This window comes from Daucus carota, chromosome 8 (assembly GCF_001625215.2).
Source record: "Daucus carota subsp. sativus chromosome 8, DH1 v3.0, whole genome shotgun sequence".
Taxonomy (NCBI): Eukaryota; Viridiplantae; Streptophyta; class Magnoliopsida; order Apiales; family Apiaceae; genus Daucus; species Daucus carota.
Window position 1 is genome coordinate 24,351,622 of NC_030388.2, and position 27,164 is coordinate 24,378,785.

Genomic DNA, 27,164 nt, shown 5'->3' on the forward strand with positions numbered 1-27,164 from the left:
TCTGCAACAGAAAAATACAGGATTCATGGAAAATACACAATATCAGCGATTACATTTAAAATAGAACATAAATCTAGAAAAAACATCACATTGACATACAATTTTAATTTAGGGACACAAGCGTGAATAATGTGCAGGAAAGCTTCCCAGCCAATTGATATATGCAGATTGAGTGGAAATGAAATGAAGTTAGTGGACTTCTGCAAGGAACACCTTTCTCAAAAATTGAAAAACAAAGCTCAGTGCACATGTAAGTTGTACTGTGTAAGCTAGAAGAGAGGGAAGGTGCTGATGACCTGTACATAGGGTGTGGGTTTCAGCCTACCACCGCCAAAAACAAATATTAAGACTGATGTACTTAGATTTCCTATTTTCATCATTTGGAGTGTATAGATATATATATGTATGTATGTATAGAGATATATGTAAGGATGGAAGGTAGATTTCCAAAGTAAGTCAATAATGTGTAGTTGTGGTAAACGATTGAACGAACAATTTCCGCATGTGCAGGGCCTTCGGATCATCCACATTGATTTAATAGTTGTAACATAGTGATACATGTTTTTACCTAAAAGTAAAATATTGCAACGAAATGAATCGGACATATTTTATTTTCTTTATTTAATTTTCGGTATGATGATAGTTCCTGTAAGGTCTTCAGCTTCGACGGTAAAGGACCACCTAAATAAATTTAGAATTTTCAGACGAATTGAATAGACAAATTTTGATTTTATTTTTATTCTACAATTGAACGTTAAAGATTTAGGATATATTTTATCTGTTGAAAAGTTAGTCGTTCCGCATTTTTAGTGATGTGTTTGTGTTAATTTTAAAATTTCCTATTTTTATCATTTGGAGTGTATATATATATATATATATATATATATATATATATATATATATATATGTATGTATAGAGATATATGTAAGGATGGAAGGTAGATTTCCAAAGTAAGTCAATAATGTGTAGTTGTGGTAAACGATTGAACGAACAATTTCCGCATGTGCAGGGCCTTCGGATCATCCACATTGATTTAATAGTTGTAACATAGTGATACATGTTTTTACCTAAAAGTAAAATATTGCAACGAAATGAATCGGACATATTTTATTTTCTTTATTTAATTTTCGGTATGATGATAGTTCCTGTAAGGTCTTCAGCTTCGACGGTAAAGGACCAGCTAAATAAATTTATAATTTTCAGACGAATTGAATAGACAAATTTTGATTTTATTTTTATTCTACAATTGAACGTTAAAGATTTAGGATATATTTTATCTGTTGAAAAGTTAGTCGTTCCGCATTTTTAGTGATGTGTTTGTGTTAATTTTAAAATTTCCTATTTTCATCATTTGGAGTGTATATATATATATATATGTATGTATGTATAGAGATATATGTAAGGATGGAAGGTAGATTTCCAAAGTAAGTCAATAATGTGTAGTTGTGGTAAACGATTGAACGAACAATTTCCGCATGTGCAGGGCCTTGGGATCATCAACATTGATTTAATAGTTGTAACATAGTGATACATGTTTTTACCTAAAAGTAAAATATTGCAACGAAATGAATCGGACATATTTCATTTTCTTTATTTAATTTTCGGTATGATGATAGTTCCTGTAAGGTCTTCAGCTTCGACGGTAAAGGACCACCTAAATAAATTTAGAATTTTCAGACGAATTGAATAGACAAATTTTGATTTTATTTTTATTCTACAATTGAACGTTAAAGATTTAGGATATATTTTATCTGTTGAAAAGTTAGTCGTTCCGCATTTTTAGTGATGTGTTTGTGTTAATTTTAAAATTTCCTATTTTCATCATTTGGAGTGTGTATATATATATATATATATATATATATATATATATATATATATATATGTATGTATGTATAGAGATATATGTAAGGATGGAAGGTAGATTTCCAAAGTAAGTCAATAATGTGTAGTTGTGGTAAACGATTGAACGAACAATTTCCGCATGTGCAGGGCCTTCGGATCATCCACATTGATTTAATAGTTGTAACATAGTGATACATGTTTTTACCTAAAAGTAAAATATTGCAACGAAATGAATCGGACATATTTTATTTTCTTTATTTAATTTTCGGTATGATGATAGTTCCTGTAAGGTCTTCAGCTTCGACGGTAAAGGACCACCTAAATAAATTTATAATTTTCAGACGAATTGAATAGACAAATTTTGATTTTATTTTTATTCTACAATTGAACGTTAAAGATTTAGGATATATTTTATCTGTTGAAAAGTTAGTCGTTCCGCATTTTTAGTGATGTGTTTGTGTTAATTTTAAAATTTCCTATTTTCATCATTTGGAGTGTATATATATATATATATATATATATATATATATATATATGTATGTATGTATAGAGATATATGTAAGGATGGAAGGTAGATTTCCAAAGTAAGTCAATAATGTGTAGTTGTTGTAAACGATTGAACGAACAATTTCCGCATGTGCAGGGCCTTCGGATCATCCACATTGATTTAATAGTTGTAACATAGTGATACATGTTTTTACCTAAAAGTAAAATATTGCAACGAAATGAATCGGACATATTTTGTTTTCTTTATTTAATTTTCGGTATGATGATAGTTCCTGTAAGGTCTTCAGCTTCGACGGTAAAGGACCACCTAAATAAATTTATAATTTTCAGACGAATTGAATAGACAAATTTTGATTTTATTTTTATTCTACAATTGAACGTTAAAGATTTAGGATATATTTTATCTGTTGAAAAGTTAGTCGTTCCGCATTTTTAGTAATGTGTTTGTGTTAATTTTAAATTTTAAAGTTGAAAGTATAAAATTTGAAAGTAATGTTTTGGGTGATGAACTATACTCTAACATTTTATCGGAGATGTAAAGCATAAAATTTTAACGTAAAAACTCCAGTGGTAGGTGAATTAATACAAAAGCTTTAGCAAAAGCCAAGAAAAGTTAGATACGTACAAAATATACTGTAATGGCTGCATGGTTTGAAATCGTGATACTCGAGGAAGCTACATTCTAGGCCTTGATGGTGACTCTTTAATCCTTAAGGATTACATATTGTCCAGCGTATCTAGCTTGAAAACAACTGTCTGCCGTGTGACATGGTGTGATAGAAAAAGTTCTGAAACCAGAGTTGGTGGAAAAACAAAAGTAAAGAAGCATAGAGTGCTAAACTTCTAACAAAGTTCATTACATATTGAGTACAAATGCAACAGACCGGTGGATAGTAAACCGGAAAAGAGTGTTCAATGTTGAATCGAAGATTACATTTCATAACCCATTCACATCGAAAAATCTGCAAAACATAATAACAATTAGGACGGTGAATAGTACTAACAGTCGAAATTGTTTTTGTGACAAAGAATGACCTCTTGCGTAGATTTTGAACATAAGAAACGTTGGCATTAAGATGAAATTCAGTGGCAGCCACATTTCTGACATGGCAAACTCCGTTGTATTCATTTCTTTTTAGTTGACAGCATGACAAAATTGTAATAACGGGATGTTCCGTTGCAGCTTTGAGGGCATTGTAAAAAGATATAGCAAAGTGATCCCAGAGTCTTGCATTAACAGCAGTGCTAATCCAATTCAAGTAAAAGCTTAGAGCATAAGTATATGATTCAGTTTGGTTTATACGTTCTAATGCAAAAAAGAATAGAAAACATATGCAAGGCTTTACTCACATCAAATCAGTAATAACAATGTCCAGATAACAATGCTTGACAACGTTGTTGCGAGTAACAGGAACAAAGACCCCAACTGCTTCAATTATACCAGCAACATCTGATAGTGAAGGGGAAGAAACAGGCATTTTCACAAACAAAACATAATAAGTGTACAAAACAACATGACAAAGTATTATACCAACTAAGTGCGAATCTTTGAGATCCGCGGATGCTACATTTGATAGAGTGGTGAAGTGGAAAACGTGCTCAGCAATATTGGAATAAGTATCATCTAGAGGAATGACAATTGTTTCAGGTAAGATAACAATGTGTGTCGCAGAGTCAAAACAGCGAAACTTCCCAGTATATGTGCACACTTCAAATTTCTGGAGTTCATAAATAGATCCTTGGAAAAATACAGCTTCCATCTTAGAGAATAAACTCAACGGGATCCAACAGTGCATTCGATTATCCTGTAAAATATGAAATTATGATGACTACTGAAGAGTTGAATGTGAAATAAAAGTTCAGGTTTCTTACATATGAATCGACCAAAATCATGTTAGCACCAGAAACATTGCCGGTCGTCGGATCCGTTTGTAACCATTTCCTGGAGAGTTTCACTTGTATCTTCCTATCACCTTGGGACATAGAATCAAGCTCAGAGAGACTCGTAATGTCCATTGATAAAAAACTTGTTAATGAGAAGGTTCTCCGGAAACAAAAAAATTGGAAGCAGTTGTTTGTGTGGTATAGTGAGTTGTTTATATGAAGTTTGTGTAGGTTCAATAACAATTGTACAAAGATATTGTTGCCTGCACAGGAGGACAGGAAATCTTACTGTTGGAGATTATATTTTGTGAATATACATATTTAAGTACAATGCCTCGACCATAAAATGGTTTTGAAGCAAAAGTTTCCAAAGCTGGAAACGGTAATATATTTACTGTAATTGATATTAAAATGAATCTGCAGTTTTGAATGCATGATAATTTCGGTAAGTATTTTTTTTTTTTTGAGGATTATACATGTTAGGCCTGATGATTAAAACTCTTAAAGACCATATTATGTTAAACTAATCTGAAAGTTATGTATAAGTTTCTGTATGATAATCCAAATTCGAAAAGTCTCCGTGGTATTTTCTTTTGATATCCCTGAATCTGCAGAAGGAAGTTGGAGTCATACATATGTGAACAACTGCTTTTGAATAGGTAACAAAAGTAATGTACTGTTGGAAATAATGTCAGCAATAAAGTGTACAATGTGAGGTCCAAGTACTGTTATGTGAGTACAGTGAACATGGTACAGCGTATCTAACTTCCAATCTTGTAATGGCCTGCACGCTATTAATATGACAACGTATGGTATATGTGGCGGCTGCAGAACAACATTACAGCATGCTTTGAACAGAGTACTGAATCTATAAATTTTTTTGGTTTTTTTCAGAAATGTTTTTTTACCTTGATTATTTTTTATATCTTTGTTGTTGACAAAATGAAATAGAACAGGGATTTTAAATTCTGAACTTTATAATTTGTATCGTAGGACTTATGAATTAAACTGAAAGACAAATTATCGAAGAACTTACTTGCTGATTAGACATATCGATGTTTAGAAAAATGTAATTTTTTTTTAAAATAACTATTACAAAGTAAAAACATATTATAGATTTGATTTATTGCGGAAATTATAGCTTCAATTGTATTTGTGCAACAAATAGGAATGATAATTTCGCTTTGGTTTAGAGTTTTCAACGTGGCAATTAAATTTAAATTTGCTTTGGCAACTATAGAGCTTTCAACATTTCCGTGAAAATGATTAACAGCTAGGTTGTCCAGTTTGTTTTTTTCCTTCTTCATATCTATTATCTAAGTTTTACAATAAGATATAATAAATCTATACTATCTATTCACAGGTTTCGTTAACATCGGTAAATTAGTTCTACAAATCTATAATATGGGCAAAAAAAATTATATCTTACATCATCTCGGAAATTTAAACTTTATATAAATTGGACATTTGAAATATAAGAGCATCTCCAACAATGAGAAACCCTTAGGCAATACCATTTAAGCATAATGTCTTACAGGTTCGGCAAATTTTACATTATGTCTTACAGTTACAATTTAGCCAACGATTTTAGTCAATGCAGTTGTAGATGCTCTAAGGATTTATGCAAATATCTGAACTATTTGACAAATTCGTTGTGACATGTAATATTTGTAATTATTCTGTGACATTTACAATGATTTTTAAACATGAGGTATATTTTAAAAACACACCTCCAGCATTATCATTTTGTTCGCATTAGTCGACTCAGTCCCCTATTATCTTTGACTGTTTGCATTGTCATATATTATCTTAAATCTTAAATGTATGTTTTTTAAATACGCATTTCACTCTTAACAACTGTAACATTCGTATATATAAATGAATAGGACACGTTATGAATAAATATTGCAAGAACTATTGTTTCATTTATGAGGGGCAATAATAATTATTGCAATATTATATTATTTTGTAGGAACAGAATATATTTTTTGTTTTTGGGAATTCATACTTTGAATTTGTTAACTCGGTTGAAGAGCTCTATGATATTTGCAAAGAAATACCAAGTTCTGCTTCAGCGGAAACAAATATTTAAACGAAATTCCTCAAAATATGTCCTAATGGTCCTTTATAGATAGAAGATAATTTTTAAAATTTAATGTTGACTACACATATCGATGTCTAGAATAATTTAATATTATTTTGGGAAATGAAATATTACAAACTAAAACATATTACAGCTTCGCTCTGTTTTGGAAAATATAGCTTTAAATTGATTTGTGAAACAAATATAAATGCTAATTTCGCTTTGGTTAAGAGTTTTGAACGCAGCAATTAAATATAAATTAGCGGTACCAACTATAGAGCTTTCAACATTTTCGTGAAAATATTATACTGTGCAAATCTATAGTATTGGCAAAGAATATTATACTGTGCGATTACTCTATAATAGCTTTGTTTTTGTATAAAAAAATATAGCCAAGCTTTTACTTGGTAAAAAAAAATAATAGCTTCGCTTTGCTGTGGAGTTTTGGAATTATAAAATTCATATAAATAGGACATTTGAAATATAAGGCTTTATGCCAAAACCTGAATTATTTTACAAAACCTTTGTGAAATGTAATATTTGTATTTATTATGTGACATTTGCAATGCTTTTTAAACATAAGGTTTATTTTAAAAAAAAAATTCTTAAACACATCACCAGCATTATCATCTGGTTTGCATTTGTCGACTCAGTCCCCTATTATCTCTGACTGTTGACTCATTTGTGACGGACAATAAAAATTATTACAAACATTATATTATTTTCCATATATAATATAGTTTGTGGTTAATGGGTTTACTTCAAAAAAATACAATGACATCTTAAAAATATCTCCAAAAAAAAATCCTTCCGTTCAAATTGAACGGCTCATTCCTCTATTACATTTGACTGTTTTCATTGGAATATGCTGGTTCATACACGGGACAAAAATTTGTCATACGTTTTAAGTTAAACGACTTCGATATTAAGCAAAATTCTATTCATTGTGTAAAATCTTTTAAAGTAAAATTATTTTGAAAGATAAATGTTATATACATGTCAAGATGTACATTTAATATACACATTTATAATTCTGTGTATTCAAAGTATACTTAATTTCGTTCACTAATTTAATAGTTGTGTGAATTATTTTCCAAAATCTTTGTACAACAATATTGTTTATTCTGGATAGATTAAAATAGAAATAATTTCTTTTTCTGAAAATAATGGACTACTGACGGATGTTAAAATCCGGCTAAAATAAAGTGAAATTTTGAAAACATGTCTGAAACATAGTTGAACATTTTTAGAAATAAATGAGAACATTAACTGGGCCTATTACAGTATTGGGTAGCTGGGGGTTTCGATTCATTTACCTTAAATTGCCACTTTCGAGCATTCAAAGCAGAAAACAGAGCTCCAGATTTAGGGATTTTTGCAAGCATAACTTTCATCTTAAACTTCATTTGCGGTGAGTTCATCTTCTCTCCCACTTGGTAAGATTTCCTATTTGCTGAGTAGTCATGGTCTTCATTCAGATTGTAATTGGGTGTACTCATTTTCCAGGGTCCATTATGATGAACACTGTCGACAAATCAAATGATTTCCTCTCTTTGAACTATGCTGGAGAGTTTGAGAAAGGGAAACTGGTAAGAATTGGTAGCTTGTTGTTTGTTTGAAGATTTCTAACAGTTTATAAACTGGATGATTGTCTATGTTTGCATGCAGAAGCTTCCACTGCCCTTTTATGTCACATATGATGAGTCTTTACCCAGTAATCTGGTCTTGCATGGTCCATCAAATGACCTCTGGCCTTGTACATATAGAAAAGGTGATTATCGTATTCATGGCTTGGAAGACTGGATGGATTTCTATAAGGTAAAGCCTTATAGTGTAGTGCGTCTTTACTATCTGGATGGGCCTAATTTCCGATTTGAGGTTTTTACACCATATGCTGTTGAAATGAACTATCCCGCCGCAAGTTCAGACATTTCCAGTAAGAACTCTGTGTATGAGGTTGACAAACTCTGTTCTAAGTACATGTTTAATGGATTTTGTAATTGTTCTAGCAAGTACAGTCTTTTAATTGAGGCGAATCACTTGGTTGAGGGATCTTACCCTAAGGTAGCATCCATACAGTATACTTTGTTTTAGTAATTTAATGACTTTCTCAAATTTATGAAGTTGTTTGATCTAGATTCATTTAACAATGTATGTAGATTTTGATAAATGAAGCATGTGAGAAGTTGGGATTGGATAAATCTGTACCTTCATTCTATGTGGGATTTGAAGAACATCAGTGGAGTATTAGTCTGAAGTGGGCTAATGAAGTTGTGCAATTTGGAATTGAATGGGCTGATTTTGTTAAGGAAGCAGCCATTTGTGTTGGTGATCTGATTGTGCTGCACGAAACCAAGTACAGAAGGCATTTCAAAGTTGTTGTTTTTGATGCAAAGATTGTTACAGAACTTGAACAATCAGCCGGTTAGTTCCTTTGAATTATGTTGTCATTTTTTTTTTGGCCCCATTTTCAATCATACATTGAAGTAACAATTAACTCTTTGTCCAAATCAGGTGTTGGTATCAGCAATCCAGATTCTAAATTTCTCAAAGGCTTTACTAAGGCTGCATTGCAAGCTGGAGAACTGGTAAGGCTTCTCTCATTAATACAGGACTGTGGCCCAATTAAGTCTTCTAAAATTTTACATTCAACTACCAGGAAATCCCATATGTTTTTAGAAGGAAATTTGGTGGAACTATTGGTAACGTGGTGAAGCTATTTTTCGGTGGAAAGCATATTTTTGAAGTGGGGTATTGTTCGAAGACTGGTATGCTTAATGGTTTGCTCCAAATAATAAAGTTCTTCCACCTCCAGGAGAAATATATCTTGCTGTTCAACAGACTTGGGCTTTCCACATTCGCAGTTGATGTATACGATTCCCATAGTATGAATCATTTGCGTGATGTACATGGCTATTCCACCATTTCTGATTTTGAATCTGTTGATGTTGAATCTGGTCTGGAAGATAGCAGGGGTGAAGGTACACTGATATTGAGGCTTTATAAGATGCCTAAAAATTATGATATTTTATTGATTGTTTTTCATTTCTTATTCACAGATGGACCTGGTAATGAAATTATTGTAATCCCTTCTTCAAGTTCTGATTCAGATGATAGCTCTGACTCCGAGAATGACGATGACGGTGATCTTGAAGACAACTTTGCTTTCAATGTCCTTCTAAATCGATCACATGTAGATAACCGTGGGCATGGGATGGTAATATATCCTCCTGTTCCTTCGATTTTGTCATAGATGTCCTTTATTAATTATAATCTTAATTTTTGTGGTCCAGTATATTCCATCGTCTTTTTGGACTCCAAGCCGACAATGGGACAGAAGAACAAATGTTGCCTTAGTAGTTGGTGATCATGCTTGGGAGGTGGAAGTGCTGAGGTTTGGGAATCAGGCTAGATTCGCCAAAGGTTGGAATGATTTTGTCTCTGGGAATCAGCTGTCAGCTGACAGTAGACTTTTCTTCTTTTATGTTGGAAATTTGCGGTTTGAAGTAAGAATTACAAATTAGAATAGTGTATGAATCTTATTTAAGCTAATATCTATTCTTATCACGGGTAAACACATTGCTTTTGATGTAATGGAACTACTAATATTGCAAATCTGCAACCACGTAATGATGCTTGTGTTAGTTTTGAGTACATTGGAAATTATCTTCTGAGCTAATACATGTAAGCAAGCTGTTATTTATTGTAATTCTTATGAGGCTGGATACATCTTTCCATACATATCAGTTGTGCATTTCGAATTGTTGTAATATAAATACTAATCGGCACAAAACGGAAATAATCTTCTCCACAGGTATGAATCTGATAGAAATATAACTCTTATCCGATTTATTCGAAGTATTGATGGAGTGGGGTAAGATGTTACTGGTCATGATCAATGCAGAAAGTGTTTATGCATTTTAAGCTTCGAATCTGAGAGAAAAAACCAATAAACAAATTTAATGGTGGTATCGAACAAAACATTCAGGTTATACCGTTGACAGTGGTACTATTAACTTGTTTTAATGTCTAATACATTTAATGGTAGTTGGGGGTTAAATGTTCCAATAAAACAACCTATAAACATCAGTAAGTGCTTTTAGAGATTTGATGACCACCATTGTTCAGATACAGCTTTAGTGTAGATTAATGCAGGGATTACTCTAAACCATTATTAAATACTGTTAAAATCTTCAAAACTGTCTTAGTAACTTGACAATATACAAAAGTGGTGATCGTAAAATTTGTAGACTTCGTACATTAAATATTTTTAAAAATTTGGAATTTGTAAATTTATATACACATCTTAGAAAATTTTATGGAAAAACAATTTTAAGCTTTCAGCAATTTGGAAATAGTTAATATTTTAAATAAATAAATCAACGCTTCGATTTATGCATGGAAATAGTTAACATTTATCTTCTCTTCTAATTCAATGTAAATATCTGTATATTATTTATGTCTTCGATTTAAAACAAAGATTGAACTACATATTTAGAGAGAAATAACACTGACATATTTAGACTTTACAGGGATAAATTCACCAGTAAGCGGAATCGTCTAAATTGGTTAGTCATCTCATCTGCTAATGAACGCATAGATCTTGGTTCCCTTTCATTCCATTGTCAGCTAAAAATTAGTCGTCATTTATTTGAAATTTCTTCGAAGAGTTGAGCCGTGACTACCTGTAACATGTTTCATACCTTAATCTTGTTGTTATCATATGTATTGAAATTGTAGTAATGGAATCATCTGGAGCAGTTGCTGCGAAGTTCTGCTTGAAAATCACACGCAGAGATGTTTCTTCGAATTCCCTGGTAAAGTTTCGTATCTTTCGAAGGATTTGATTTTTTGTATTACAGATTTGTTCTAATTAGGTCTAATATTGTTGAAACAGACTCTTCCAAATGCTTTCTATTCAAAATACAGTAATCGCCTAGTTGGGCATGTAGAATTGAACTTGCGCAGTGGTTATGTACTACCCCTTCGATTGGATTACAATACAGGGGTATTAAATGGGTTTTTAGTGTTTTTTATGGAATTGGAGTTGAAAGGGGGTGAATTTATGTTGTTTGAGTACTTTGGACGTTATAACTTCAATGTATACCTTTTGGGTACAAACGGAACTGAAATCGACTACCCTCATACAGTTCACTACATGCAGCGTCGATTACCTCGAGCAGGTAAAAATTTTGAACAATCCCAATTTTTATTTAGGATATTTAATGAATTTGATAGAATTTTGTAGTGAATGTTGCTTGTGGAGGCTGGAGGTTTGTAAAGCTGCAAACTGAGTTTGACAGTAATCTAGATGAGATTGTAAGTAGTCATTTATTGTTTTACATATGCATTCACAGTTTAAAAAGCATGTTTCATCCTGCAATTGATAGTGCTCTGGTTCATTTTCATGTTGAATTATTGTATCAAATTTTTAGAGTGAGGTATGGTTGTTAATAAATCCTCTTGACAGACACCTACTCCGGCTTTCTTGGAACGGTGTGCAGTGCTTTTACCTGACCGTATTACCTATATTATCAGCAATGGTAAGAAATTCCATGGTTCATATTGTCACAATGCTGAAAGATTCACAGGATTGCGTAGCCTTTGTGATATAGTAGGTGTCGATGATCTAAGTGCATTCCATATGATGTTGTACGAATACCATTGGCAATCTGTTATAAAGATATCTGTGTTTGACAAAGATCTCAATGAAATTGTATTCTCTGGGACTCCTCTCTCTAAAGGTGAAGATGTGTATTACATTACTCGTTATACATTAGAGAATACTGTTTTCTGATATATAAGATGTTAACTGCTTTGTAGATGCAAATTCACATTGTCCGTCCATCGGTTCATATTTTGCAATTACAATTTCACCAAAGCATATGAATGAAGATTGTTACACTGTTGTAAGTGATTTTAAAAGTTGAATAGCGTTCATAAATGTGAACTTTCCTTCTTCTGTTAACATATTTGATACTGACAAATGACTCCATTTCAACATCTTATAGGATATTCCTAATGAGTTCAGCGACTTGGTTAACATGTGGGACAAATGACAAACTATTTCTGTTTATTCGGAAAATAGACATTGGAAGCTTCAGACACATAAAAGAGATGACTATCACTGTAGAACGATAGAAGATGGATGGCAAGCTTTCCGAGATGGTATGAAAGTGGATGAAGGCGACCTCTGCATATTTGAATGTCCAATGGATACTTTTGATCAGTTCAGTGTCCGAGTAATGAAACATCCTGATATTGACTTCTAGATCTTGTTTAATGGAAAAGACATTGGTACTTACTATCTTTATGATACTTTGCTTTAGAACAAATGGCAATATCTTATTCCCAAACGCTCTTTCATTCCCTATTTTGGAATCTTGGGACGACTATTATTTATTGATCTAATCGAATGAAGCGAATGACTTCATCAATTTATTGATTTCATGTGATTCTGATCATACATTCACTTTCAATTTATTACAACATAACATGAAGAGCAAAACAGAGTTTTTCCTTAGTCGTGCCTAGAGGATTCCTCTCCAGCTCCGATGCTAACAATTACCTGTAATTGTGTCCTGCTTTTAACGGCTGTGTCAAAGCCATTTTCTAAATACTACAAAAATGTTAACGAAACATTTATGATTAAGACGGACAACATTTTACTATCATTAGTAAAAACATTTTAAAATCATTGTTCCGTAAATCATAGAACAGCGATGACTCGCCCCAGATAACCTGTTTAATAAGTTTTACAACATAGTTAAATATAAAAGAGATGTGTTTAACAGATTCCACAAATACAAACTAATAACAACTTCAACTTGATTTATATGAAAAGCAAGGTCATATTTAAATCCATTGCAAAAAATCAGCATTCACCAGGCTCCTGACTCTTCCCCATTCTCAGTAATTGTCACGCCATCCTACAATGCTGTAGAGCTAATTAGTTTTATAATTATTTTAGACGTGATCTCAAATTTTTTATGCTGTAGTATTTTTTCCCTTAACCGACCTCATTTTTTGCCTGAGATTATGAACTGCCTCCTGATCTTCATTTATGAAGAATCTTGTTGCAGGGTAATTAGTCAACTTTGGTTCATCTGAAACGTAAGTGTAGCGAACTTTTGTGAAGAAAATAGAATTTAATTAGCTGTATAAAATGTAAATACCTGTCAGGCACTGAGCTTTACAGCTCGATATGATAACAATGGCTGGCTGCTCTACTGCATCCACAACAGCATGATGAAAGGCGGTTGCTAGCTCATCGTAGAAAACGACCGGTGTTGATGTGCTGTTGAATAGTCAATCAGTTACGTGGTAGACAGGTAAATCTTTTCTTCTTATACTATGAACGAAATTTAACCAAAGCACTAACTGTGTATCTGTGATTCTGAAGTGAATTTTTGTACGTTGCTCATTGTACTGGTTTGTAAAGGTTGAAACTGGTTGGATTAGCTGACATATCCCAACAACGTCTACATAAGAGAAGAAACAATTGTAATCTTCATGTCATTGTCGCGTCTTATGTAACGGTTAAATTGACAAACTCACCGATCAGATATTCTGTTTGGCGTGCCGCATCAAAAATATCGGACAATTCAGTGAACTGAAAGACATGTGGTGCAATAAACACAGCTCCTTCAGGTGGCAGTACCTCTGTAATGTTATTCAAGTGAATCCATAGATCATTCCTGAAGCACCTACACACTGTGCTTGCAGTGTACTGTCTTACAACGAAATTTTGTATAACGTAGATTTCTCCTTCTGTAAGCTGATTCTCCAAAAGCGGAATGTATGCTCTCTGGATCCAGGCGTGAATGCGTTCTCCCTGCAAGGTTTAATAAATATGTCATATTTGTTATATCACTGAAATTTGTGTGAAATGACATGATTAAGCTTACCAATTCGTCGACAAAGATCAAGTTTATTCCCACCGTTTCACCTTCTTGATTGGAAGGTCTCCACATTCTTGTGACCCGGATTTTCAGCCTCCAATCATTCTTTCTTCCAGGTTGCAGGTTCGATATCATCTGGTATGGGGTGATGTCCATTTCTGTTTCATGCTTAACTTGCAATAATGAAGTTATTTATAGGCGTGGCTGATTGAAGATTTCTTCATGCATTATTGCTCAGTGTGATCGTCACGGGGCTAACAGGAATCTCTGTTAATTAAAGGTGATGCCCGGTGCAATGTCCGGCTGCATTATTGTACCTTCATTTCTGAATCTGATAATTTATTTGACCTTGTCCATTTAGTTTGGTATGCCAGGGTACATGATTGTACCTTGAATTCATGCACAGTAATGCACATAATCCTGCAAAGGTCACAACACTTGCTTCATCATGTAAATTGTTAATATTGAGACGAATTCAATAGTAAAATTTGTTTTCCTTTAAATTTAAGGTTTTTCTTTTTCAATATAAGTTTCGTTTTTTTTAAATTCATGGAATAATTTGTAATTGTTCTCAATAAGTATAGAGATATATATAAAACAATGGACGGCCGATTTTCAAAGTATCCGGATCATATGTATTAACCTTAAATTATTTTCTTTCTTATACTTATTAATGACAGGATATCTTATTTGCAAGAATAAATTTATAATTTTGAGACGAATTCAATGGTAAAAATTTTATTTTGTTTATATTTAAGGTATTTTTTTTAATATATGCTTCATTATTTCTACATTCTTGGAATATTTTGTACTTGTTCTCAATAAGTATAGAGATATAGAAAAGAATGGCAGACCGATTTTCAAAGTATCCGGATCATCCACATTGATTTAATAATTGGAACATAGTGACACATGTTTTTAGTCAAAATTAAAATATTGCAACGAAATGAATCGGCCATATTTTATTTTCTTTATTTAAAAATTCTATTTTGTTTACATTTAAGGTTTTTCTTTTCGAATATATATTTCATTTTTTGTAATTTCATGGAGTAATTTGTCTTAATTGAAAATATGTAAAAAATGTTACGTTTCTGTTTCTTCGTACATTCACAAAGTTACAGAAACAACAGCAAGAAATAAAGTGATATCAAAAAGCAGTGTGAACGCACCACAGGGATGCATGTGCAGCGGCAGTGTAGAGTCAGGTTTTTGGAGGTATATTTAGCATGTATATTGTTTTTGTACCTGCATGCAAAGTCTGATTCCACTGGTTAAAGTATTGCATACGTATATAAAGCTAAAATACGTAGAAAACCAATGGCAAAACCTGTAATATACCTGAAATGAGAGGCACTTGAAAGACAAAACACCCTCCAAATGACTTCAGGAATTATAATTTATATAGATATAGATATAGATGCCTTCTTATTGTTTTCTCACTTAATGTTGTGTTTTATTTTTGATACTAGAAAATGGACCAAAACAAGGCTTTAAGACCAGAATGGAAACTGTGCCTCGATATGCTAGACTGTGCTATGAAAGCTGATAACAGTGAGCTAGCATATTATGCCCTTGAATTTATGGCTAAGTGGATGATTCAGGATGAAAATATGAGACCTCCTCGTTATCTCTCCGTGGAAGAGGGACTGGTCGTGTCTTTGCTTGCAACTGCTGGTAGAACTTACAGCAAAAAACTCCTGGATGCTGCTTGGACAATTCTTAAGCGTTCTCTGCGTAAAAAGAGGGTAGCCAATGCAGAAACTTACCTTGCGAGGATACATGCCCATGCATCCCTAGGGACTGATCATTTGAAGAAGGCATTTGGTGCTCTTCATGAATTTGAATCCTTGTATGGAGGTGCTGATAAACAAGCCGCAGAAGATCTATTTTCTCCATTTACTGCCCTCTATCCATTGGTTGTGGCTTGCTCGCACAACGGCTTTGCAACTTTAGATTCTGTAAGTCTTCACAATCAGTTTCTGTCCCTTGGGAGCTTAAGGTTTTGCAAGTCTTCACAATTAGTTTTTGTGAGTTACATATGTACATAGAGACTAGAGAGAGAATCGTATTTCCCTAAACTTCTCTAAAAATCAGCCGAAATTGGCCTAGTAGCAAGTCTCGGACTCTTTTCCAAGGTGATCTTCAACTACTCGGACATCAATCCAGTTTCGAGTAAAATCAGGCGAAAGTCGGATTTAAAAAGTCTAAAAGAAAAGAGGAAAAAAACTAAACACCGAACGTGATATTTGGGCTAATGGTGTATTTTAATGTTCAACTATCTACAATAATCCTTAGTTTGAATGGGATTCCAACAAAATTTTGGAGTCAATGATAATTTATGATATTATAGCATGTAGCATATAATTATTATGTCATTATATATTTATTTATATGTATATAGGGTTGCACTCTTGAAAGAACAATAAAGACCACTATGATAATACTTTATTTTTCATAGAAAATTATTTGTTAAGATTATAATTACATAGTTATACACCAATTAAACTTAATATATGAAATCTAACGTCCAAGCTATCCAAGTTATAATATAAAATATTATAGAATCCGAATGGAATCTAGGACAGAATCCATAATAAAATCATATATATTTTTTGCACTATTAATTTTTACATAGAATCATGTCATTTTTAATCCATATTTAATACTATTATTATTCATAATAAAAGGTTAATTAGCTTAAAATTAGAATTCAATTCAAGTTTTCGATGAGATTCTATATTCAATTCTAAAGTATTCTTCTTTGTTCTTTTTTGAAGGGTGTTCTTCTTTGAGCAATGACATATATATATATATATATATATATATATATATATATATATATATATATATATATATATATATACATATATATATATGCTAGTGATCAAATATAAATCAATTCTTAAATACAAACTAAAAACCAGTACACAATCACTGTTTACAACAACAGGAACCACCAGTATACACTGCGTTAATCATTGTTTTATATAGTAAACTTAGCAATTTTTATTTTTCATTGAGAAAATCTACTTATCTTAATATTTGGGGGTCAATTATAAACGATCAATTGTAGTTGTAGGACTTGGGAGCTCCATGTTGGTAGTTTGTGATGAGAGGAGGTGTGTGATGGTGATAAGTAGTCGCTAGTTGTAGTAGTAATTAGTTAAGGTGGCAAGTGGCGGGGGACTATTAGTGATGTATGCATGGTGACAAGTCATAAAAGGTGTTGGCAATTGGCAGGATGTCCATTATTGCATTACAGGGGAAGATGATTAGCATATATGTTTGTATATATATGTATGTATATATTTATATTTGAGAGATATTGTGACAACCCGGGTCAAATCCCGAGTCTTTTTCGAAAATCGGGTCAAGTCCCGAATTCCGAATCCGAAAATAAGCCCAAATATACTGGCCCAACTGCAACAACTTGGGTAATCCACAAGCCCACCACAGGCCCCCAAAAGATCATGATTTGTTGGTGCAATTGGTAGTAGTACTTATGCTTATAAACTGAACTAAAGTCCACACACTCCTCGATGTGGGACTGGGGTGTTACAAACTCCCCCACTTAAATTCCTGACGTCCTCGTCAGGCCGAAACGGATAGCCCATAGGCCCAGATCGAACCTCTCTAGCCATTGTGGGATAATACCGGCTGGCTTCGTGTCCCCGCCTCCGGATCTCTGTCCATTGCGGGATAATACCACCAGCCTTCGTGTCCCCACCTCCGGCAACTTGACGAATCAAGCTTTCGAGAGCCTGCCTTGAATACCATATGTGACAACCCGGGTCAAATCCCGAGTCTTTTTCGAAAATCGGGTCAAGTCCCGAATTCCGAATCCGAAAATAAGCTCAAATATACTGGCCCAACTGCAACAACTTGGGTAATCCACAAGCCCACCACAGGCCCCCAAAAGATCATGATTTGTTGGTGCAATTGGTAGTAGTACTTATGCTTATAAACTGAACTAAAGTCCACACACTCCTCGATGTGGGACTGGGGTGTTACAGATATGTTATATATAAGATAGTGATTTCTGTAGTTGAAAATAGTGATAAGAAATTGGTCAGCGACTTGTTTAAGTTTGTAGGCTGATTTGGTTTGTATTGGAGTAAGACCCTCTCTCTATATATATCTTATTTTTTACCTCGAATACTGCATTCTGCATACCCCAAATGAATCGCAGTGCTTGTTATTCAGTAGGTTGGCCTAGTTGAACCCAGTTATAATTTTGAGTGGTACAATTTACCAATTACAGTGGTATACTGATATATCATACTAGTATATATTAGTTAATCTATTGGATAGTTAATAATGAGGTGTGATGATCAATTAATTTATATGTCAAATTTTGTTTTCATTTGAACACAAGCCTCTATTGAGATATATAGCTTTAAGTACACATTTAACTTTTTATTTTATATTACCAATTACAGTTGCTATAGGTCTATAGTATATAATATGTAAAAATGCTGTGTGTTCGAAACATAATTGTTCCGTCTATCCTATAGCATTTTTTTAATGTTAAGATTGCTATCTAAAGAGATTTTAAATTTATAATATACAACATCGAGACTACAATTTGAAGAGGATATGAAATAGAATCATTGTCTTCACGGGGTCAGCCAAACTCTTCAACAGGTAATACCCTGGAATTGTATTAAATATGTGCCTTGTAGAGGAACTCTAGATCAGTTGGATATTGATTTCTGATATATTTTCTGAAAAAAATATATTTATAGGTGAGTGCTGAGTGCTGACCAATGTGTATGGGAAAACCGTCTGCAGTGCAAAGCAAAAATGTTTTGCTCTGCCTATAACTTGTTAAAGGCCTTTGTAGCGACAAATTGGCAATCTTAGCCATGCTGCATTTGATGCTTAGATCTTTCACTTTTTTCTAATTGAAAATATTTGTGCTTTGAGGTGGTTTTTCCTCTTGATGCCTGGTGCTTCTTATTGTATTCTACTTTTTCCATTTATGAGTTCACAAACTAACCCACATCTAACGTGAAAATTTGATATTAATCCAGGTCTATTTTCAGCTGGAGAATTTGAGCAAGGCAAATCCTCCGTACAAGTCTCTTGCTGCATTAAATTGTATAATCCTTGGTTGTGCAAATATATGGGATGTTCATCGTGCTTCCGAGACTTTCACAGCAATAAGCACTACGTTTGGATTGACACCTGATGTTAATTCATACAATGGTCTAATCTGTGCTTATGGCAAGCTAAATAAGGTAAAAGGTTATTTACTGCCCGTGTATAGCCAATCACCTCTCATCTTATGCATATGAGCAGAAATCACGCAAGCTTGCTTTTTAATTAGTCTGAGCTCTGTATTTTCTATTAATTCTGTCCCCTAAATGAAATAAACTAGCATAGAAATGTGCCTCAAGTATAATGGGGTACATAAGTAGGAAAATGTAACTGTACAGTTAGTATGTTTTGGATTAAAGTGCTTCAATACAAACTTAAAGCAAGTCCAATCCTAAATGTATAATAGTTATAGCTGTTGCTATAGTGTGGCGCCAAAAAGTGTTTTTTGGTCCAAAAATAGGACTTAGCACTCCAGTGCCAGTTGCATTTTGCAACCAAATTATTCCAATATTCCAATTTTAACTAATTTATTTTATCTAATTCTTCCAGTTTTCTTTTAAGGTACACTAACTTTCATTTCTCGTATAGTTGAATGATGTGGCATGATGCAAATCCTTGGTTGCAAATTTGCAAAAATATTTGCATTCAGAGTTTGCAACTCCTTTGGAATAGTGAGATTTTGGCATTTTGTGCAAATTATAGCAATGCAACCAAGTACAACGTTGCATTGGACTTGCTCCAAGTCATTGTGGTTAAATACAGATTTGCTTGCATGTTTTAACTTGTCGATAAATCTTCTGACTGATATAAATCTTTGTGACAGAGGAAAGAAGCTCTAGAGCTATTTGAACAGCTTAAAAGTTTAGGTATTAAACCAAATGCAATGACATATGCGCTTCTTGTTGATGCTCATCTTGTTGCTAAAGATCCAAAATCTGCACTCTCAATCATAGATGAGATGGTGATTCCCTTTTCCTCTCTAATATTACATTGGAAAATTGCCCTTTGCTCCACTTGATTATAATTTAAGGTAGTTTGATGTTTTATTCAATAAATTCTATGCTTCAGGTAATTTCAGGATACACACCAACAAAGGCGATTCTAAAAAAGGTCCGGAGGCGGTGTATTAGAGAGATGGACTATGAAAGTAATGACCAGGTGGAAGACTTGGCCAAAAAGTTCGGGATCCGCATGGGTACAGAGACTCGCCGTAATCTACTATTTAATCTTCAGTACACTGCTGATTATGTGCAGGAGAGGTGAATCTATGATGCACATCAGGATTATATAGTTTTTAGAAGATGAAGGTAAGAGCTTTGAACTTGTATCATTATATCTGTAGCTCACCTGCATATTTATCTTCTAGTCTGGCCGCATTTCTGAATATATATAATAGTGTTTGCAAGTTTTTTGAATTGGTGATTGGTCTTAGGTGGACTCATATCTTTTTTTTTTTGCACGCAAGTACCCTAGAATTGGGAAGTCATTACAGTTAAATTTTTTATTACTGGATCTTGAGTTTGTTGGCCTTTGCCCTTGTTAACACTGGTAAGTCGTTTCCAGGTTTTTCTTAAATATCGGAGGCAAAACTTCTGGGGTCTCTTAGTTTCTGAAATCAGATTTGTTAAAGATGTTCGACACGTCGACTTTGTCAGTACATCTAGTTTTGCTGGACTGAATTGTTGCAGATTCACTTTAGGATCTTAGACTTTTATGCCTGATTGCTAGAATGGCCCCTCTACTCTTTGCATCGCCAGGAACAGTTTAGGGGTGGAACAGTTCAATTTCAAATAATTGCAACATGGGGCTAGGTTGTGACATATAGTTCATTTTGTTGCTAGTGAAGAATTGTATTTCTCTTTCGTGTTGGTTCATATGGATGATTCATTTATATTAGCGATTTAATATGTTGATAAGCTTATAGCCAATAAGTGATCACATTGTGTATGCATATTCTCAAATTTAATAAAAAATCTGAGCAAATGAAGTTAGTCTCGGGTTGTCGAATAAAAATCTAAATGCAAGCGAACTAGAAGTTCTGATAGAGAAGTTATCATTCTCAATTTCTTAAAAGTACTTATACTTATTTATACAAACGGGTCAAAAAAAGCAAAAACAATCGGGCTCTTTGTGTCGTAGTTTTAAAATATGAGCAAGCTGTTCTTTCAGCTTTTTCCAGGAAGAAACCGAGATACTGTGGATTTCACGGCCAAATCTGACTGAAAACATCATCTTTTTTATTAAACTATGCACATATAAAATGGGATACAGAATAATTTCACAAATTAACATGGGAGCTCATTTATTTTTATATAATAAATAATGATTTATAATATTAGGATATATGTTATTTTAGCGAAAACCTCCCTTGCAATAAATTATAACCTCGTTTAACTTGTTTTTTCTCAGAATCAAATCTTTATATTTAAAAAATATAAAATATTTTTTTAATAAATAAGTACTTTATTTCTACAAATAAAAAGTATTAAAAAACTGCTAAATATTTAATATCAAAACATATCATATAAATACATAACTCAAAATAAGTTCTTATTTTTGTCAAATAAGAGCTTCCTGAGCAGGCAGCTGGGCTTATTTTTACATGACCGCCGTTGGTGTGTAGTAATGAGACTTACAAGCAGCCCTAAACCTCTGCTAACCCTCTTCTTCTCCGTCCGCACCATAGCCACCGAGTCGACCCAACTCACCACCACACCCTCACTCGGCCGAGTCAACCCGGAGCACCTCCTCCGAGTCTGCACTATTCTCTACCAACAACAAAACTCTCCTGACCCCAAACTCCACTCCTCTCTAAAGGCCTCTAATTTCCACCTCACCCACGAGTTTTTTCTCCAGGTATGCAACAATTTCCCTTTTTCTTGGAAGCCCATTTACAAATTCTTCCATTTTACCCTTGCAAACCCTGATTTTCAACACACCACACTCACTTTTAATAAAATGTTGGGGGTTTTTGGTAAGGCTAAGAATGTTGATGCGTTGTGGGACTTGATTCGAGAGATGGGTAGGCGGCGTTTGGTTAATGATCAGACGTATCGTATTGCGTTGAAGGCGTTGGCTTCGTCGCGGGAATTGAAGAGGTGTGTTGAGTTTTTTCACTTGATGAATGGTTATGGGTATGGGTATAGTTTGGTGACTTTGAATAGAGTGGTGGAGAGTCTTTGCGGGGCTAAGTTGGTTGAGGAAGCTAAGTACATTGTTGCGAAATTGAGGGATTGGATTGAGCCAGATGGGGTGACTTATAAGTGGTTGATTTTTGGGTTTTGTGATAAGGGGGATTTGGTTGAGGCGTCGGTCGTTTGGAATATGATGGTTGATGAAGGGGGTGTGGTGAATGTTGATGCTTTGGATAAAATGGTGGATACCCTTTTTAAGACTAATCGCTTTGATGATGCGATGAAGCTTTTTCAGTCGATGAGGAGTAAGGATATTGATGTTTTGGGGGGTTCGAGTTATGGGATTGTCATTAAGTGGATGTGTAAGATTGGGAAGCTTGGGGGAGCTCGTTTGATGTTTCAAGAATTGCAGCAAAGAGGGATTGAGGTGGATAGCGAGACTTTGGGGTCGCTGGTTTATGGATTTGTATGTAAGGCGCGAGTTAGGGAGGCATATTTGCTTGCGGATGGTATTGAGAAACCAAATATAAGTGTGTATCATGGGTTCATCAAGGGGTTTTTGAAGTTAAAAAGGGCGAAAGATGCAACCAATGTTTTTAGAGAAATGATAAATAGAGGGTGTGAGCCTACAATGCATACATATATTATGTTATTACAAGGGCATTTAGGAAAGAGAGGTCGAAAGGGCTCAGACCCTTTAGTTAACTTTGATACCATTTTTGTCGGAGGAATGGTGAAAGCTGGAAAGTCTTTGGAAGCAACTAAATATGTGGAGAGAATGCTGAATAGAGGACAAGAAGTACCTCGGTTTGATTACAATAAGTTTTTGCACTGCTATTCGAATGAAGAAGGTGTGGTTATGTTTGAGGAAGTGACAAAGAAACTTAGAGAGGTTGGATCTTTTGACTTGGCAGACATTTTTGCAAGATATGGTGAGAAAATGGCTACTAGAGATAGGAGGAGAAACAGAGAATTGAGATATGAGAAGGGTTCATATGGTGCTGCTGAAGAACACAGCAGAACAGAAGAACTTGAAGTTGAAAGTAATGTTAACTTGTAACGTCTTTTCTGGTATATATGAATAAATAGATAGGCGTGTCTATAAAGAATTAAGAAGTATTCAGTAAAAAAAATGTCTGGGCAGGCTGTTAAGAGTTGGCAAGTAACAAAAATAATGTGTGGTTCTTGCTTCATTTTCATATGTATATAAATCATTTAGTGTTAAAAGTTAATGTACTACTGCTACCCAGTAACCACCTAATGGAAGTTGAGTTTTTAAACATTATAATAATTTGTGATTGATTAACTATCAATATTACCTTATTTTATCTATGCATCTTGATTTATGCTCTCAGGATGATCCAATCAAAAAAAGATGTAGACTCCAGTTTGAAGCTTGATCTGGTTGGTGGTATGCTACTTCATGGAAAACGGATGTAAGCCGCATTTAAGTTTATAGATTGAAACTTAAAATCTGGACACAGTATATAGTCAAATGTATTTTCTGGTTGTGTGTCTAAGTTTATAGAATTGAAAAGTTCGGATGCACTGGTCTCAATTATTGAAAATGCAAAGTACACGTGATCAAGCCTAGTTTTATATCGTGAATGACATATCTATACCTTCTTATTGTTGCATCACTTGATGCTGTATTTTGTTTTGCTAATAGAAAATGGACCAAAACAAGGTATTAAGACCAACCGGAAATTGTGCCTTGATTGCTAGTCTGTGCTATGAAAGCTGATTACGGGGAGCTAGTGTATTACGCCCCTTAATTTGTGGTTAAGTGGATGATTAAGGATGAAAATACAAGCCTCCTTTTATCTCTCTGTGGAAGAGGGCGGGTCGTGTTTTTGCTTGCAAAAGCTGGTAGAACTTATAGCAAATAACTCCTGGATGCAGCTTGGAGAATTCTTTAGTGTTCGCTGCATAAAAAGATGGTAGCTAGTGCAGAAACTTACCTTGTGAAGATACATGCTCATGCTTCTCTGGTGACTCGGCATCTGCAGAAGGCATCTGGTGCTCTTCATGAATTTGAACCTTGTATGGAAGCACTGATAAACAAGCTGCAGAAGATCTATTCTTTCCATTTACAGCCCTCTATCCATTGGTGGTGTGCAACTTGGCAACTTTAGATTCTGTAAGTCTTTACAATTAGTTTTTGTCCCTTTGCAGCTTTAGATTTTGTAAGTCTTGACATTTGTTTTTGTGTTAAAAACCATCTTAGCCAAAAATACAAATCATGACCAGTTCTAGTGGAACTGTACAAATTACCAATTAAGTGGTACACTCTGATAAATCACCTAATCTATTGGATAGGTAATAAAGAGTGGTCGTGATGATTTATTAGTTTATATCTTCTTCTTTTTCATTTGAACAAAAAGCCTTTATAGAGATATATAGCTTCAACTGCATTAGTAACGTTATATTTTGTCATTTTTTGTTGCTATAGGTGTATAGCATATAATATGCTTTTTGTTTGATATCAAATTTGTTTTGTCTATCCTACAGCATTTTTTTCATGTCAAGATTGCTATCTAAAGAGAATATGAATTATTAATATACAAAATTAAGAGTACAATTCAAAGAGGATATGGAATAAAATCATAACCTTCACAGGGTCATCCAAACTCTTTTACAGTTACACTCTCGAATTGTTAATAAATATGTGCCCTGTAGAGGAATTTTAGTTCAGTTAGATATTGATATTTAAATTTGTTTTCTAAAAAAAGTCTTTTGGGCGAATGCTGACCAATGTGTTTGGGAAAACTGCATTTAGTGCCAACTAGAAATGTTTTGTATGCCTATAACTTGTTAAAGGCCTTTGTAGCGATAAATTGGCAATCTTAGCCATGCTGCATTCCTTAGATCTTATACTTTTATTCCAGCTGAAAGTTTATGTGCTTTGAAATGCTTGTGCCTCTTAGTGCCGATACTGCTTGCCGTCCCATACTCTTTCCATTTATGACAGTTGACAAAACGACCCACATCTAACATGAAAAATTGAAAATTTTCCAGGTCTATTTTTAGTTGGAGGGTTTGAGCTAGGCAAATCCTCCGGTTAAGTCTGTTGCTACAAAGTATTCCAATTTATCCCACCAACGATCAGAGATAACACACTGTTTAACATGAATTAAGATTAAAGAGTGTGTTATCTCTGATCGTTGGTGCCTTGGTGGGCAAAATTGGAATATACTTTGTAGCTTTCACATCTCCTATATATAACATGATTAGGCTTGCTGATACAGACACTCCCTGCTTGCATCTTGTTTATGACATCTGGGATCCATGATAGAAGATGTAAGAGAAATTTTTTATGGGAAAGATAAGAAAATGGTGAATCTGAATTTTTGTAATGACATTTGATATGTTTTGGAAAATTGGTGGAACAAAAATAATATCCCTCTCCATTGTGTGGCTCATTATCTTGTTCCTAAATATTATAGCGAAGCTTGGTTACAAAGTGGCAGTGATGTGGTTCCTAGAATTGCACCTGATGAAGACCATGAAGTTAGTCTTAACAGGGCAAAATGTTTCAAAAAAATGTTCCCAAATTCAGATGATTTAAGAAGGATAAATGCAGAATACAGGATGTTTTCAGGGTCTTTAGGTTTTTTTTCTGGATCTCATGTGATTGAGAGTTCATGAAGAGCTGCTTAGCTGATGGGCAAACTATGCTTCAGAAACTCTAATGTCACGTAGCTGGGCCATGAAGCTCCTTTTGCAACCAGCATTCTCATCTTGCTGTGAAAATTTGGAATTCTTTTTCCAACATTCAGTGTTAAAAGGAATAAATTGGCATCTAGTAGGACTTAGGATGTCGTTTTTGTGCACAATAATCTAAGTTGCTATCCCACAAGAACTAGCGAAGAGTGCAAGAAAGGTCGGTCCTTCACAATATTGGGATGTTGGTAAGAAATTAAATCTAGCATATTTCTCAATAATTAATTCTGATCTATTAATGTATATTTTGCTTATGAATTCTGAACTTCTATTTCAGATTGAGATTCAATTCACATTGATGATGATTACGTCGAAGCATTTGCGAATATGTTCATTGAGGACCCTGATGTTGAAGGATGATATTTAACAAGGAAGGTGAAAGAGCAAGAAGACAGGAAGTTGTGGAGTTTGATGAAATTTTGGACTTATTTTTACTTTCGAGATGCTTTTTTTTTTTCTTTCTGAAAAGCTTGTTATGTTGAATTTGGTTTGCTGTCTTGATGGATTTGAGCTTGATTTGATGAAATCTGAGTAATCCTTTTAATTTGTTAAATCTTTTTGTATCATATTCATGTAAGTGTGATTGACAACAGTTAACACTTAACACACCTGCATTGAATTGGTAAGAGGTACTATGACTTCAAGTCATCAGATCTTACATACATATGAAAAAAATTGTAGTGTCCATATCCTGTGTCGGATTAGATGTGTCCCCGAGTCTGTAATTTTAGAGTTTAACGGGTCAGATTAGACGTGTCCCTGAGTCCGGATTTTAGAGTTTAAAGGATCAGACACCAAGATATGTCTTGTTGGATCCTTTTAAAAGAGTCTGAGCATCCTCCACTGTGCTAATAGGCAATAGCAACAGGCTTCAGATGTTACATGCTGGGGTTATCATCTCAAAATTTGAGTTCAGATAATTCCTTTAACATTTAAACATATACCTATAATACTTGTAGTGGTCTGTTTCTAGTTATGTGCTAAACTAT

At 33.9% G+C, this 27,164-nt stretch overlaps 4 protein-coding genes across 11 annotated transcripts in view; 3 read left to right on the forward strand and 1 right to left on the reverse strand.

Annotated features, from left to right (window-relative positions):
* The window catches only part of LOC108199331 (pentatricopeptide repeat-containing protein At1g26460, mitochondrial), a 38,493-nt gene extending 17,259 nt beyond the window's left edge, over nt 1-21,234 (forward strand). Inside the window, exons 3-7 of the mRNA XM_064083583.1 lie at nt 15,688-16,176; nt 19,252-19,458; nt 20,142-20,279; nt 20,387-20,625; nt 20,882-21,234. Of these exons, the coding sequence (XP_063939653.1) occupies nt 15,688-16,176; nt 19,252-19,458; nt 20,142-20,279; nt 20,387-20,581 (1,029 nt within the window). The 3' untranslated portion in view covers nt 20,582-20,625; nt 20,882-21,234. The remainder of the gene's footprint in view (nt 1-15,687; nt 16,177-19,251; nt 19,459-20,141; nt 20,280-20,386; nt 20,626-20,881) is intronic.
* LOC135148264 (uncharacterized) lies at nt 10,793-12,762 on the forward strand. 2 transcript variants are annotated; one of them, XM_064082638.1, is made up of 7 exons: nt 10,793-10,885; nt 11,058-11,134; nt 11,215-11,500; nt 11,566-11,636; nt 11,788-12,061; nt 12,141-12,226; nt 12,329-12,762. In XM_064082638.1, the coding sequence occupies exons 2-7, from the start codon at nt 11,060-11,062 to the stop codon at nt 12,374-12,376; spliced, it is 840 nt and encodes a 279-aa protein (XP_063938708.1). In that variant the 5' UTR covers nt 10,793-10,885; nt 11,058-11,059; the 3' UTR covers nt 12,377-12,762. The 2 variants fall into 2 exon arrangements, with proteins under 2 accessions (XP_063938708.1, XP_063938707.1); XM_064082637.1 differs by lacking the exon at nt 10,793-10,885 and having other exon boundaries at nt 10,899-11,134.
* Nucleotides 13,084-14,533, reverse strand: LOC108199334 (uncharacterized). 4 transcript variants are annotated; one of them, XM_064082639.1, is made up of 6 exons: nt 14,225-14,533; nt 13,875-14,151; nt 13,699-13,798; nt 13,493-13,614; nt 13,336-13,423; nt 13,084-13,246 (listed from the first exon to the last, which is right to left on the reverse strand). In XM_064082639.1, the coding sequence occupies exons 1-6, from the start codon at nt 14,372-14,374 to the stop codon at nt 13,237-13,239; spliced, it is 747 nt and encodes a 248-aa protein (XP_063938709.1). In that variant the 5' UTR covers nt 14,375-14,533; the 3' UTR covers nt 13,084-13,236. The 4 variants fall into 4 exon arrangements, with proteins under 4 accessions (XP_063938709.1, XP_017222604.1, XP_017222603.1 ...); XM_017367115.2 differs by having other exon boundaries at nt 13,084-13,254; nt 14,225-14,532; XM_017367114.2 differs by having other exon boundaries at nt 13,336-13,444; nt 14,225-14,531.
* A 663-nt stretch (nt 21,235-21,897) lies between the features above and the next one.
* On the forward strand, nt 21,898-26,787 carry LOC108197208 (putative pentatricopeptide repeat-containing protein At1g26500). 4 transcript variants are annotated; one of them, XM_064082551.1, is made up of 5 exons: nt 21,898-23,523; nt 23,808-23,888; nt 24,122-24,592; nt 25,471-26,363; nt 26,453-26,780. In XM_064082551.1, exon 1 carries the CDS (start codon nt 21,944-21,946, stop codon nt 23,510-23,512), a length of 1,569 nt encoding a protein of 522 aa, XP_063938621.1. In that variant the 5' UTR covers nt 21,898-21,943; the 3' UTR covers nt 23,513-23,523; nt 23,808-23,888; nt 24,122-24,592; nt 25,471-26,363; nt 26,453-26,780. The 4 variants fall into 4 exon arrangements, with proteins under 4 accessions (XP_063938621.1, XP_017220247.1, XP_063938620.1 ...); XM_017364758.2 differs by having other exon boundaries at nt 25,899-26,363; nt 26,453-26,772; XM_064082550.1 differs by having other exon boundaries at nt 24,122-26,363; nt 26,453-26,787.
* Nucleotides 26,788-27,164: the final 377 nt, after the last annotated feature.